Here is a 14119-nt window from a genome sequence, read left to right on the forward strand (position 1 = left end):
AGAGCGAGATGGAAGCAGGTTGCATAAATGTTCCAAGTGCGTCAGAATGCAGTTGAATCATCCCTGTAAAATAGTGACAATCTGGAAGCTACCCAGACATAGGAGATAGGCTTGTTTTTATCTTCCTTCTTAATATCTTTTTCAGAGTGTACTCAGAAAAGGGCAGCCAAAATGTTCAAGGGGGTGGCACAACTCCCCTATGAGGAAAGGTTAGGGAACTATGGAATTTGCTTCCACAGGAAGTGTCAGGGGACTGCCATCGGAACAGGGGTGGGAGGCAGAGGAATACAGAGAGCCTCCCATGCTTCTGAGGAGCAGCTCCTCGTCCAACAGTGAGGAAAGCCACACCTCCAGTGGAGCAGAGGGGGAAGGGGGAAGCCAAGCGAGGAGAGGGCTCAAAGATGCTACTGAGAGCCCAAGCGCCTCACCGGGCCAGCCAGCCAGGAAACAGGCACTCCATTTCCATTGCCCAGTTTGCGCAGGGGGTGAAACGTAAGGAGGGGAGGCGGAGATTTGGGGTGTCTAAGTTTTTATGCTGGGGGGGATGACCGGAAGAGGCCACTCCTGGAATCTGCAAGTGACTGAGACGGACGTGAACTTTCTGGTTCTGCACTGTAAATAGTTTGCACAAATAAAAACCTGTTAAAGACAGGTCGGAGTCCTGCCTGGTTACTCGTGAGCAGCCACCTCACCACCTGACAGGAAGTAATGATGGGTTTGAAAAGGATTCATGGAGTTTAAAGCTCTCAGTAGTTACTTGCCAGAATGACTGTGTTCTATCTCTGCTGTTGGAGGTCCAAATGCCAGCTGCTGGGAATTGGGTGGGGTGGGGTAGGGTAGGGTAGGGGAAGAGTGTTGTTACACTTGCAGACTTCCCACGGGCATCTGGCTGGCCACTGTGAGAACAGGATGCTGGACTAGGTGGGCCTTTGTCCTGACCCAGCAAGGCTGCACTTATGTTCTTAGGTATAAATCTAATAATTAGATTTTGAAACTGTGGCAGGGGCTGACTTGTTTTTAATATCTCTGCAGTGCCCAGAACACTTTAGACTCTTCATACAGCAGGATTAGAATAATATGCAGCAATGCTAGTTTATGCGGAGAAAAAGACCACTTTCCTCACAGTCTCACCGTTTTCACACGCCCAGGGATTTCCAGAGCTCAACACTGTGGTTTTGTGTTTTTTTTGTTTCTGCTGCCTTAAGTATGACTACTGCTGGGAAATTATAGTCTTCCTGCTGTCAAACCTTCCAGCTATTTTTGAGGCTTAGGGACCCCACAGCAAAGTAAACAGGCTGCTACTCTTTGAATGGGCTTGTAGCAGACAGAGCTGAGTTTCCGGATAATTCTGTTTGTTCTTTGACAACTTATTGGCAAATATATGCTTTGCAACAGGACAACAGGTACGCAGGACAATTGAAACATTTTCACAAGGAGCTTAGACTTCTTGCTTGCTTGAGGGAGAATGTGTCTCTTTTGATATATAACATTGTCAGTTGGCATTACTTAAGGCACACCCACTACTGTAGTTTTGTCTGTCAAGACTAAAACACTCGGTTTCATCCAATTTGTCATACACAGGTGACTCCTTAGCAGATGCACAGCAGCCTTCACCAATGTGGTGTGCTCCAGATGTTTGGACTACAACTCTAAAGTGCATAGCTGCCTGGGGCTGATGGGGGTTGTTGTCCAGAACATCTGGAAGGCACTAGGTTGGTGAAGGCTCATTTTAAGGTGCCGCTTGGAGTTAAGTTTATACAGTGGTACCTCGGTTTATGTACTTAATCCGTTCCTTAGTCCATTCTTAAACCGAGGCGCACTTTCCCTAATGAGGCCTCCCGCTGCCTGTGCCCTTCCATCATTCGGCTTCCGGCAGTAGACCGCGGTAAAGTTTGCAAACTGGAACACTACTTCTGGTTTCGTGGTGTTCATAAACCGAATAGTTTGTAAACAGGACTGTTCGTAAACCGAGATACCACTGTACTGAAATCTAGGGTTTTATTTCTGTGTTACCAGTTTTGGTTTCAGTATATATGCAAAACAAACGAGGCATCAGGAAGCTTTGCTGATCTATGGCAAATTACCCAGAGATGTACAGTACTAGTAGATCCAGGATTCCACAGTGAAGGCACTGCGTACAGCACAGCTTTCCAAACTTTTCATATTAGTGACACACTTTGTAGACATGCATCATTTTGTGACACAGTAATTCAGTTTTACTAGCAAACCAGAGGTTAAACTAACCCCTTTGCAGCCCCGAGAGGAGCATTCATGCAACACACTAACAGACTGCAGCTGACTTACTAATGTGTCACAACACACAGTTTGGAAAGCTCTGGTGTTCAGTGTTTCTTGGCACAGTTCAAACCAGGACCTGCTGCCTGAAGGAAGTTTTACTTGATGCAGTCATGTGGGAATCCTGCTTTCAGTGCCTAGGGAAGTCCTGGTGGGGGAGGTCCCCCCCCCCCTTGCTAGCCTTGATCAGAAGGTGAAACCCAAGGCGCTTGCTTAGGCTTCTTCCCTTGTTCCTTTTTGCAGGACTCAAGCTGAAATGGCTCACACCTGTCGGGGAACCATCAACTTGTCAACGGCTCACATCGACACGGAGGACTCTTGTAACATTGTGCTTTCCAATGGGGGAAGGACATACCACCTGAAGGCTCACTCAGAAGTGGAGCGGCAGCGATGGGTCACTGCTTTGGAGCTGGCCAAGTCCAAAGCCATCCGCATGAGGAACAACCAGTCAGGTAGAGTCCGTACTTGGTGGGGAGGATCTTTCTGTAGGCCCCTCCTCTCCTGCAGAACACTCCAGTGGCAGAAGAAGTTGCAGGGGAAACTGGGGTCTGAGGAAGCATTGCACTGATCCTTGAGAACTGCACCGTCCTTAGTGGAGGTGCAATGTCGTAAAAGGAGCACTGAGCTAAATCTTGGCTCCTAGATTCTAACCCTTAATGTGGGTGCTGCAGGGGCTGGTTATGCAAGGCTCCTTAAGGTTCTGCAGCCGGAGGGAGGTGCCTTGCATGCCTGACCGTCTCCTCTAAGAATTTGGATAGGTCAGCATGAATCAGCAGAGCAAGCAGCTTTTCCACACAGCTGTGAGCTTGGGCCCAAAGGAGTTCAGAAACAGTACTCCAGCATTTTAAAACCAGAAATCCACAGGGCCCGTTATATCTTGACCAGACCTGCCGCCCAGAATCTCTTTATTTTAACTGTTAATACCTTCGACACAAACACACAGTCTTAGGGTGGCGTAAAGGTCTTGCCGCTGTGTTGAGTGTCGGCGGTACTAATGTTACATTTGACCGAGATGGAATGAAGAGGGCTTTCCAGGCTAGCAAATGAACTTGGGAGGTGTTGGTTTTCTGTGACACAGTCTTCAAGACGGTGCCCACCGGTGGTGACCTTATCAGGCTTCAGGTTTGCGGGGTGGGAAGCTGCCTTGCGCAACTCGCGCTTCCTTTTCGGTAGTGTGCAAGCTGTTGGTGAAGGCCCAGGGATGCTGTGTCGCGTCTCACCCTCCGCCACAGGTCAAGCAATGACTACCAGCCGTGTCAGCCTCACGACCAGCCAGGGACTTGGTAAGGCACGTTGTCAGCCTGTTTAATTGAAAGAGCAGGGCAGCACCTGACAAGCCCCTGTGAGTGGCTGGAGACTTGGGCGAGGGCTGTGGCTCGGTGGTAGAACATATGCTTTGCATGCAGTGTAGGTTTCCAGGTTCAGTCCCCGGCATCTCCAGGAGAGGCTGGGAGAGACCCCTGCCTGAATCCCCAGAGAGCCTTATAGGGGTCGTGAATGGCAGGCAAGTGTGCAGGGGGAAATGGGGAAAGTAATGTGGATGTAAAAGTGGACAGGTCCCTGTATTCTCTTCTCTTTCCTCGTCTCTGCAGTTACTAGTCGGAAAGGGCTGTAGCTCACTGGTTAGGGTACCAATTTTGCATGCAGAAGGCCCAGGTCCAATCAGTCAATGTTTATTATTGCAAAGCAGCCAGCATACACCCAAGGTTCAATCCTTGGTGTCTTCTGATAGGGCTGGGAATGTCCCCCTGGACATCTGCTCCCATTTGGCCTAGACAGTGTTGGGTTAAATGGACCAGTGGTCCAACTTTGGTATAAGACAGCTTCCTGTGTTTTGGTTTGAAGGGGTCAGAGGTTGTGCAGCTATGCAACCCCTCCCTCAGTCTTACTTCTCCCTCACAATTTCCAGCCACTTGAGGGTTTCTACAGGAGAATGCTTGTCTTGATATAGTTTCAGGAGGTAAATTTGCAGCAGGTTTATTTATAGAGGAACTGTAAAATCTTAAAAAACAGATTTTCAAGGCTGCAGTAAGTGGGGGGGGGGGTAGAAGGGCAGGGGGAAGCAGCTTTCCCCAGGACAGTCTTCCCCAGCCTGATACCCTACAGATTATTTTTTTTGGACTACAACTCCCACCAGCCCCAGCCAACATGGCAAATGGCCAGGGGTGATGGCAGTTGTAGTCCTAAAGGTGCCAAGTTTGGGAAGGCTGCCCTAGGAGTAATACTGGAAGAACCTTCCTTCTCCTAAGCAACATGCTTGAGTAATGAAAGGAAGGTGGTGGTATTATATTTTGAGCCTGCTGTATGGAGAAAATAAACATTTAAGATACATCAGGGCCATTTCCAGGGCTTCTAGGAATGCATCTGCAGGTATGAAAATAGTAATATGAACAATGGGTCAACATCTTAGGCACAGCTTCCAAGACTGTAAAGCAGGTGTGACCAGTGTGGTGCCCTCCATATACTTTGGACTACAGTTCCCATAACTCCTGTGACCATTGGTCCTGCTGATGGGAATTGTAGTCCAACAGCATCTAGAGGGCACCATATTGGTGACCTCTAGCTATAGAAGTGGTTCTCAATTAATTATATGTAAACAAAGTTACAGTGGTACCTCGGGTTAAGTACTTAATTCGTTCCAGAGGTCCATTCTTAACCTGAAACTGTTCTTAACCTGAAGCACCACATTAGCTAATGGGGCCTCCTGCTGCTGCCGCGCCGCCAGAGCCCGATTTCTGTTCTCATCCTGAAGCAAAGTTCTTAACCTGAAGCACTATTTCTGGGTTAGCGGAGTCTGTAACCTGAAGCGTATGTAGCCTGAAGCGTATGTAACCTGAGGTACCACTGTATTAAACTCTTTCTTCCCACCCTTCCTGAACCTTTTTGCTGGCAGCCTGTCACCTTGCCCTGAATCACTTTCTACCAAAGATGATTCTGCTTCTCCCCCCCCCTCCCGCCACCAACACATGCACACAGATTTCTTTAGAATGTCACATTATTCTTCCTCTTTTTCCCCTAGCCCAGGCCCCCTCAGCCACGTGTTCATTAAATCCACTCCCATTAGATCCAAATTCAGTACTTTGTCAACTTGGCCAGACTTGTTTCCCCTCTGTCTGTTCGCAGGGATGGATGCATTTGCTAGCTCCTTTCTGACACTCTTGACTTCAGGAAGCCCCAGTTTCATTCCACTTTGAAGGAGAGCAATGTCATAACACAGATTAAAGGGATTTTTAATCCTCTTTAGAGACCATAAAACCACGTTTTGCCTACATCTGACACTAAAAATAAACAAGCAGTCCACCCCAGGATTTTTTCAGTGCTCTCTCTCTGCAAGTCTGATTAATTCCTGCTGACTTTAATGGAAAAAGTATAGCAGTTTGGTATTGAAACCTGCTGAGTCTCCCCTGCAGAAGCTGGTGGGGTGGGGGCTGCCCAAGGGACGTAGGAGCATGTTGCCCTTTTATGGAGGCTGCTGGGCGTCTCTTTAATTAATCATGCCCTACAAGCCTTCCTGTTATTTCTGCTTCTTTTCATCACACAGGCTGGTTGTGTTTGCTTGGGCTTAATGGGTGTGAACATTATGCAACATGAGCTGGCTGCTTGGTTGCCGGGTCACTTGGGGTTGCCACTTGCTCGCTTCTAGCCTCCTTGAATGAAGGGTCTTTTCTCTTGCTCTCATCTCTGAGAGCTGGCATGTGCTCCCTGCCCCCCAGTGAGCATCAGGATCTGCCCCCTCACTTCCATCAATCTAGTTCCAAAGCTTTGCACCTAGTATAAAGGCAGGGTTGCATCATCAAGATGCCCTTCAGCTGCGGATCCCTTTGCAAAATCACAACTGCCTCATCTGGGATAGAACAATGTTTCACTTGATCAGTAAGTAGTGTGTGTGGCTCCAGAACCGGAATTTCCTACCTGTTACCTGAGGCTTCCTTCCTGTGCTGGCTTCAGAAGAGAGTCCTGATGAGCAAAAAATAATAATTTCCCCTCGTCAGTGAATCACTAGAGCGTAAATGCCATCTTTCTAATGCTGTAGGAGAAAGGGCATGATGCCCTTTGCACACTAGCGTGACTTTAAATCAGAATCTTTAGTGTGAATTTAAATGAGAGCCTTTGGCTTTTGGGCTTCCTTTTAGGGCATCTGGTTGGCTGCTGTGAGAACAGGATCCTGGACTAGATGGGCCTTTGGTGGTTCTTACATTCTTAAAACGATGTGGAGCCTTGCACAGATGGAGATGCTGGCTTACACGTTTCATGCACCTTGCTGGGCTGTAATACTGACATTCACATCTGAGGGGTGGTGTAGCTGTAGGCTGACTCTCTACGCTTCAAGGGAGATGGACTCCTTTTGTACTGTTTACAGTGCTGCACGCAGTCTGTTTTGATCCATTTGCGCACGCCCTGTCTTGCCAGCTGGCAAACCTTTCTGAACCTGGCAGTCCTGTTTGGTGCTTGTGCCCTGGGAGAGGAAGGGAAGGCAGAAGAGTGTGCAAGGAAACAGTATAAGTGCAAGTTGTGTGCGTTAGAACTCCTTAACTGCACTATTGCCTTTGCACGCACCTGGGTTGCTTCGTAATATGGTGGTGCTACACCTCTTTTTTTCTTTTCAACTTCAGGTGGGTTTTATTTAAAAAACCACACAATCCAGCACGTTCAACAGCACAGTCTAATGAGATACACAAACCTATTAAATAAACAATACAGTCATACCTTGGGTTGAAGTTGCTTCAGGTTGAGCGTTTTCGGGTTGGGCTCCGCGGCGACCCGGAAGTAACGGAACACGTTACTTTTGGGTTTCACAGCTTGCGCACATGCAGACGGTCAAAATGTTGTCACGTGCATGCGCAGAAGTGGTGAATCGCGATGCGCAGACGTGTGTTGCGTTCGCTTCAGGATGCGAACGGGGCTCTGGAACGGATCCCATGCGTATCCAGAGGTACCACTGTAAAGTGACAAAATAAGTAAATGAAACCCCATCACAGTCGAAGTCCATTGGCTTCACGTTTTATTTACAGATTTTTAATACTGCCTATTAGCAATAAGTTCCCTGCCAGCAGGAAAGCAAGTGGGAAATTGGGCCCTTGTGTGGGGCATCATCATCAATCAACCATCAGTTATCAGTTTCTTGACCAATTTCTAGCCGCTGTGTTCTGGGATCTCATTACATCTTCTGTCTGTTGATTCAATTCACACCCTTGTGACACTCCCCCCCCCCCCCCAAGTCTAGGATAACGGGACAGGAACACTGGGTGAACATGAGATCTAGTACCCTCCAATATAATTTGGCCAAAGGGCAGGTGAAAGGTCTCTGCTTTTAGCAGCACAGGATGCCACCCAGACAGGCCCTTGTGAGTTAGGATCTTCTTGACTCCTGGCAGCAACAGAGTTTCCAGCATGGCACCAAACTGGTGTGCGTGTGTGTGTATTGTGCCTGCCTGGTGGGGGGGGGCGGGGGGGCTGGTGGGGGGGTAAGCTTTTCACCCCAGGCTTTTCTGAGTGATTTTGCTCAGCTGTGTATTTCATCCTCCTTGCTGTGTTCTTTGTGCCCCCTAGTGGCAGCTGTTTTACTTGTGGGATTTTCCGCGAATAAAGTTCTGACCTTCCAGAATCTGTGCCCTCCTTCCATGTTTTCCAGTGCTTTTTTCTAACCTCGCACTCACCCTTGCTTTCCCTCTCTTTCCCCTACTGCCCCGTGATGGACATCCCGGTTGTGAAAATCTCCAACTATTATCTGTTTCAAATGGAAGCATTTAGATCAAATAGTCCTCCAGTGATTTATTTGCTTGGTGAATATAAAATACAGCAGCACCAGAGCTGTAATACTGAGCCATTACTTCAGCCATGGGGAACCTTTGGCTATTCAGACATTGCTGAACAACGACTCCCACCATCCCTGGTCATTGGCCACACTTGCAGGGGCTGATGGGAGTTGTGGTTCAGCAACATCTGAAGGGCCAAAGGATCCCCATTTCTGCATTATTTGAAAGAGGTGCCATGGAATTGAAATGCAGTGTCACATATTGTTCTTCCACTGCCCTGTTTGCCTGAAAAGCTTCTGTTTTGTCTAGAACATTGTACGTATTTGTGCCTGTTTGAAAACATTTTTCTTTGTTTTGTCTTTTTCCTTGATGTCCTTTTGCATCCATGTTTCCTGCCTCTGTAAAACCTTTTGGTGGAGGGATGTATATATGTATGTGTGTGTTCATTTCAGGTGCTGGGTTCATATATATCCACTCTCTTCCACTGTTACTGATGCCATTAATAATTGTGTCACACGTTTACCATTTCCATCTTTTCTGCTGTTCATCAATAAATGTTGCATGCATGTAACCTTTTGTGGCTTATTTTGTTTGTTTGCTTTTCCCAGCTTTAAATAGCAAAACCTAAGAATTTCATTCTGTGCACCGCACATGGTCAAGGTTTCCTTCCTATTTTCCATTTTCTTTAAACTTTGATTTCTGTATTGGGAGTGTTTGTTAGGCAGCCTTTCTCAACCTGTGGGTCCCCAGATGTTGTTGTACTACAACTCCCATCACCCCTAGCTAGCAAGACCAGAGCTCAGGGATGATGGGAGTTGTAGTCCAACAACATCTGGGGACCCACAGGTTGAGAACCACTGGTTTTAGAGCATTTTTACTCCAACTCTTCAGCCAAAAATGCTTCCAGGGTGGCATGTGTGATTAGTTAAAACAGTCCTTGCCCGCAGGCTTACAATCTAAAAGACCTTGTCACACAAGGAAAAAGGGGGAGGGAGGGAAGAGGGGTGAAAGCAAACTCGAGGACCAAATTATTAAAGTTAAGCAGTAGTTCTTATAACTCCCAGAAAGTGCTTAGCCACATTTCTCAGAAGTACACATGCATGCTATAAGTGGACACATTCTCCAGTTTGCTTTAGACATGCATCAACCTTCCCAGTCTTCTGTGCTCCACCAGATGCTTACCACCAATTTTGTCCTGCTTTAACACCACACAACAATCTGCTTTTTGCCCAGCTAAACTACAGAAGCATGGAGTGTGGTTTGGCAATGGGACCAGCAGTGGAAAGGGAAGCCCCCTGTTCTCTCTCAACCTGTGAGAACCGGGGGTTAATGGTTATGGGCTGGGAGGGTCAAGGCTAAGTTGGGTGTAGAAGGGGAATATTCCTGTAAATCATTGGTCTTCTGATAGATCCCTGACTCTCTTATGTCTGCCCTAAAGCAGCATTGTCAGGAAGCTTTTATGGTAGCATCTTGAGTTTTGCTTTCCACAGCAAAGGATGATGTTGGCTCTTGATGTGTTTGAGGGTTAATTGCTGGCAAGCCAGAAGCATTCTGTCTCCTCCAAAGCAGATCCATAGCCCCTTCTTATAGGTATGATGTGTAGAGCCCAGGCTGGATCTACACTGATCTGGAAAAGGCTATTTAAAACACTATTAAAAAATACAGCTCCCAAGGCAATTTGCCACTGGCGACAGATTGCTGCTCTACAGCGCCCTCTGGTGTCACATTTTTATAATTCAATTTAAACGTCATAACTCACCAGTGTAGATTAGTCCCTAGTGTGGTATAATGGGTAGAGTGTCAGACTAAGACTTTGGAGACCATGGTTCGAATCCCCACTTAGCCATGAAATTCACAGGGCGACTTTGGGGGCCGTTCACTGCCTTTCTCAGCCTAACCTATGTAACAGGGTTCTTTCTGGGGATTAAATGAGGAGGGGGGAACCATGTACGCCACCTTGAGCTCCTTGGAGAAAAAGGTGGGATATAAATACAATTAAATAAATCAATAAACAAACAAAGAAGAGAGGGGTTGGCCTACTGAGGTTTTGTGGGGAAATTTGTGAGGCTCTGTGCTAGGGTAAACCCCATCCCTGTTTGGGTCCTCTCAGCTTGTAGGGCTGCCTGAACATTCATATGACATTCATTCATTCATTCATTCATTCATTTCATTTATATACCACCTTTATCTGCCAAGGAACTCAAGGTGGTGAACCTGGTTCTTCCTCCCATTTCATCCTCACAACAACCCTGTGAGGTAGGTTAGGCTAAGAGATGGTGACTGGCTCAAGGCCACCCAGTGAGCTTCATGGCTGAGTGAGGATTTGAATCCTGGTTTCCCAGGTCTTAATCCAACACTCTTAACCATTTCACCACACTGTCTCTAAAACAGCATATGATCAAACTGATTAAGACTGTTCAAAGGTCTTGGCACATTATTTACTTTTCTCTGAAAATTTTATTTCACAATTCCGGGCATAGTGCCTGATTACCCTGGTTGCTTTGACACCAAAATATGTTGTTGGGCAAAACCACACAGAACGTGGCTTTCTCAAAAGTTGACCAACACAGATGGTAATGCAACAATTCTGTGCCCCCTTTAAAGCGTAACTAATTTATTACAGTGTAAGCTTCTCGTGGACTGTAGTTTAACTCTGTAATAAATTTGTTAGGGTTGTATACAGTGCTGGCCCTGCTCAGAGTAAAACCACTGAAATTAATGGACCTCAGTCATATCCATTAATTTCATTGGGTCTACTCTGAGCAATACTAGCACTGCATACAAGAAGACTGGTGTTCTTACTGTGACAGACTAACACAGAGTGACCTCTCTGGAAGATGCAGAAGTCTCTCCCAATGAGGGCAACCTCTGGTGCTATACCTTGCCTGCTTGGAATGCTTCCTAATAGTTATATAGCACAAATATTTCCCTGCCTCAGTTCAGCTGTTACTTGCAAATTAAGCTGGAATTTAGCAGCAGCTGCTGTGATAATTTATTTGTACTGGAGAGAAGAAATATATAACATACAGGCAATAATCCAGTATATGAAAAGGTTGCTGGACACACCAGCTTTATCTGGGTGTCTTGTAAGAACTACAAAGCTTACAAAACATGGCTTACTGTTTCTATGCAAGAGAGAATGTCTGGGACAGTTACTCCCTATAGAAATTTGAACATTATGCTGGTGGCCACAAGGTGGCTGTGTTGCATTTGTCTTTATTGTAGGGAATGCAGGATGGGGAGAGTATATTTGGTGCAATACTGTACATTGAAAGCAGTTACATACTGCTTTAAGGAATTGTGCTTCTCCCAATGAATCCTGGGAGCTGTAGTTCATTGTTTGCTGCTGAGAGATGTTGGGAGACTCCCTATTCCTCTCACAGAACTACAACTCCCAGAATGGTTTAGCAACCAATCTCTCTTCCCAGGGAACTGTGGGAACGGTAGCTCTGTGAGGGGAACAGCGGTCCCCTAACAACTTTCAGCACCCTTAAGAAACTACTGCTACCAGGATTCTTTGGGGGAAGGCACGGCGGTTTAAAGTGGGATGCTGCTTTTAAATATTTCGTGCAGTTGGGTCCTAAATCACATGATGTCTCCCAGATGTTTTGGACAGTAGCAGTTGCTCTCAACCCACACCCTGTAGGACCACTGTGCTGGTTTCCAGGAAAGGAGGAGGGAGGCTGAATAAGAAGGAAATTGCATGGCATAAGCTGCCTGGTGACCTCGCTGACCAAGAAGCCCTGGGAAGCATTCTTAGGGGCATTAGCTAATACATACCCTCAGTTTATTGGCTAAACCTGTCGGAATAGGATTACTCCGGAAGTTCCAAGAAGCTGAGACGCACTGTTTGGTGCCTGCAGAATTCTCTCTGTGTGAGAGAACCATCTTGCAAGCACTGGGATGTTCTCCCTGCTGTTCTTCAAATATGAACTTTCAGTTTCTGGAAGCTGTTTCTAGCCAGACCTGCTGAGTGGATCCACATTCTCCTTTGAAGGGACCCTGCTGTTTTGGGGAGGGCAGGGGGTGGGGAGGGCAGGGGGTGGGGAGGGAGAGATCCCCTTCACATTTCTTTCCTGAGCGCAAGGAGCTAATGCCAAGGGTGCCCTTACTGATTCAAGTGGCACGGTTGTGCCAGCAAGGCTACAGCTGCTGGAGCAGGTAAGGACTATTTATAAAAGTCTAAGCAGAGGGGTGGGTTGCAGCTGGGGCCTCTGGGTAATGAAAGGAATGGCGCTTTTGTGTGTGTGTATACCTGTAGGGAATAAAAGGGACGCGGGTGGCACTGTGGGTTAAACCACAGAGCCTAGGGCTTGCCGATCAGAAGGTCGGCGGTTCGAATCCCCACAACGGGATGAGCTCCCGTTGTTTGGTCCCTCCTCCTGCCAACCTAGCAGTTCAAAAGCACGTCAAAGTGCAAGTAGGTAAATAGGTACCGCTCTGGCGGGAAGGTAAACGGTGTTTCCGTGTGCTGCTCTGGTTCGCCAGAAGCGGCTTAGTCATGCTGGCCACATGACCCGGAAGCTGTACGTCGGCTCCCTTGGCCAATAAAGTGAGATGAGCGCCGCAACCCCAGAGTCATCCGCAACTGGACCTAACGGTCAGGGGTCCCCTTTACCTTTACCTATACCTGTAGATGTCCCAAATTTGCCCACCCTCCTTGCCAGTAAAGGCAAAGTCCAGTCCTTCCCAAACATTATAGACATGAAACTTTTACTTTCAGCATTGAGGGCTCAAGCCCTACGTTGGGTGAAAGATTCCTGCATTGCAGGGGGTTGGACTTGATGATCCTCTTGCTCCCTTCCAACTCTGCAATTCTATGATTAAAAGAGGCAGCAAGGACAAAGACCCAAGGAGCCACCTCCCAGGCAGCAGGAAAAAACATAGCGATCTTTTCTATAGGCTGATTGTGGTCTTGCTGATTCCCTGAGAGAGGGAGATTGAATTCCTAGGCAGGGTTTTGTTTTATATGTGTGTTTAAACAAAAGAACATTTCCCCAGTATTTCCATATTAGTGTGAAATACAAGGCTAATCAATTTGCAGCTAAGGGAAAGCTAGAAGCAGCTTGGTGAGATGTGTAATTGTTCTTGCAGGCAAGGAGCAGAGATTCCACCCCCCCCCCAAACTGTAAATGGAACAATTTTGCACCTTATTAAAGAAGAATGTTTGCAAAAGAGAGGGGACACGTGGCTTCCTTAGAGTGCTTTGCAATAGCTCACCATATCCTATACATGAAACAAAACGGATCGGGGACCTGTGATTGAATTGACTTGACCTCCCATAATTTCTAACCATTGAGCATGATGGCTGGGACTGATTGGGGTTTGGGGTGCAGCAACATCTGGAGGGCAACATCTGGAAGGCAACAGGTTGGCTAGCTCTTGTGTTTCTGTATGGATCACAAATTGGGAGTGAATGCTAAGCCTGGATGCAACAGCAGGGGGCAACAGCGCTGCAGTAGTGGATGGGTGTTTGCAAAAGCTGAGCAACAGTTTGTGTGTTTGCAATTAAGAGCCCAGTTTTATGATGCATAAAGGCTATCGTGTTCCTTGCTGGGTTTTAAAGTTGCAGTATTGCTGCCGTTTTTTGGAAGTGCCACATAAACACAAATAGGGCCCTGCTGAGCTTTGTTGCTTTGTGTGACGCACGCTCACCAAGTCTGCTGTGAATCAGCAGCAAATGGATTGCAATTCTCTTTTGTTTTGTTTTGTTTTTATTTAAAGGCAATTCTCCTCATTTTGAGCAGCAAATTAAAATAGAGGGAACGGCTTACAGGACTGTATGACTGTACTAAATTCCCAAAATGAAAACAAACAAAAACATTTAAGGAAACGGAGGAAAATAATCAACTGCATGAAAGCAAAAGGAAGCTACCACCATTAACGAAATATCAGGCAGCTTAAAAATATGTGCTCTGTGGGTTGCCTCCCACTAAGTTGGCAGCAGCGGGAGCTTTTCCCCCTAAGCTGAAGGAAGGGAGGTCCCAGGACATAGCCAAAGTCACAGTGGGCTTCATTGGCACTTTTTAAAAGTTAAAATGAGCAGCTTGATTTGGGCTCTGCAACCA

At 46.9% G+C, this 14119-nt stretch overlaps 1 protein-coding gene across 6 annotated transcripts in view; it reads left to right on the plus strand.

Annotated features, from left to right (window-relative positions):
• The window catches only part of OSBP2 (oxysterol binding protein 2), a 155018-nt gene that overhangs the window by 31833 nt on the left and 109066 nt on the right, over positions 1-14119 (plus strand). For 3 of the 6 annotated variants that reach the window (XM_083417641.1, XM_083417644.1, XM_083417645.1), the window contains exon 2: positions 2539-2747. In XM_083417641.1, coding sequence (XP_083273767.1) covers positions 2539-2747 — 209 coding nt within the window. Of the gene's footprint in view, positions 1-2538; positions 2748-3003; positions 3579-12105; positions 12213-14119 lie in introns of those variants that run through there. The other 3 variants (XM_083417646.1, XM_083417648.1, XM_083417643.1) reach the window with 3 other exon arrangements.

This window comes from Podarcis tiliguerta (genome assembly GCF_965153285.1).
Source record: "Podarcis tiliguerta genome assembly, chromosome: 16".
In the NCBI taxonomy this organism is placed as follows: Eukaryota; Metazoa; Chordata; class Lepidosauria; order Squamata; family Lacertidae; genus Podarcis; species Podarcis tiliguerta.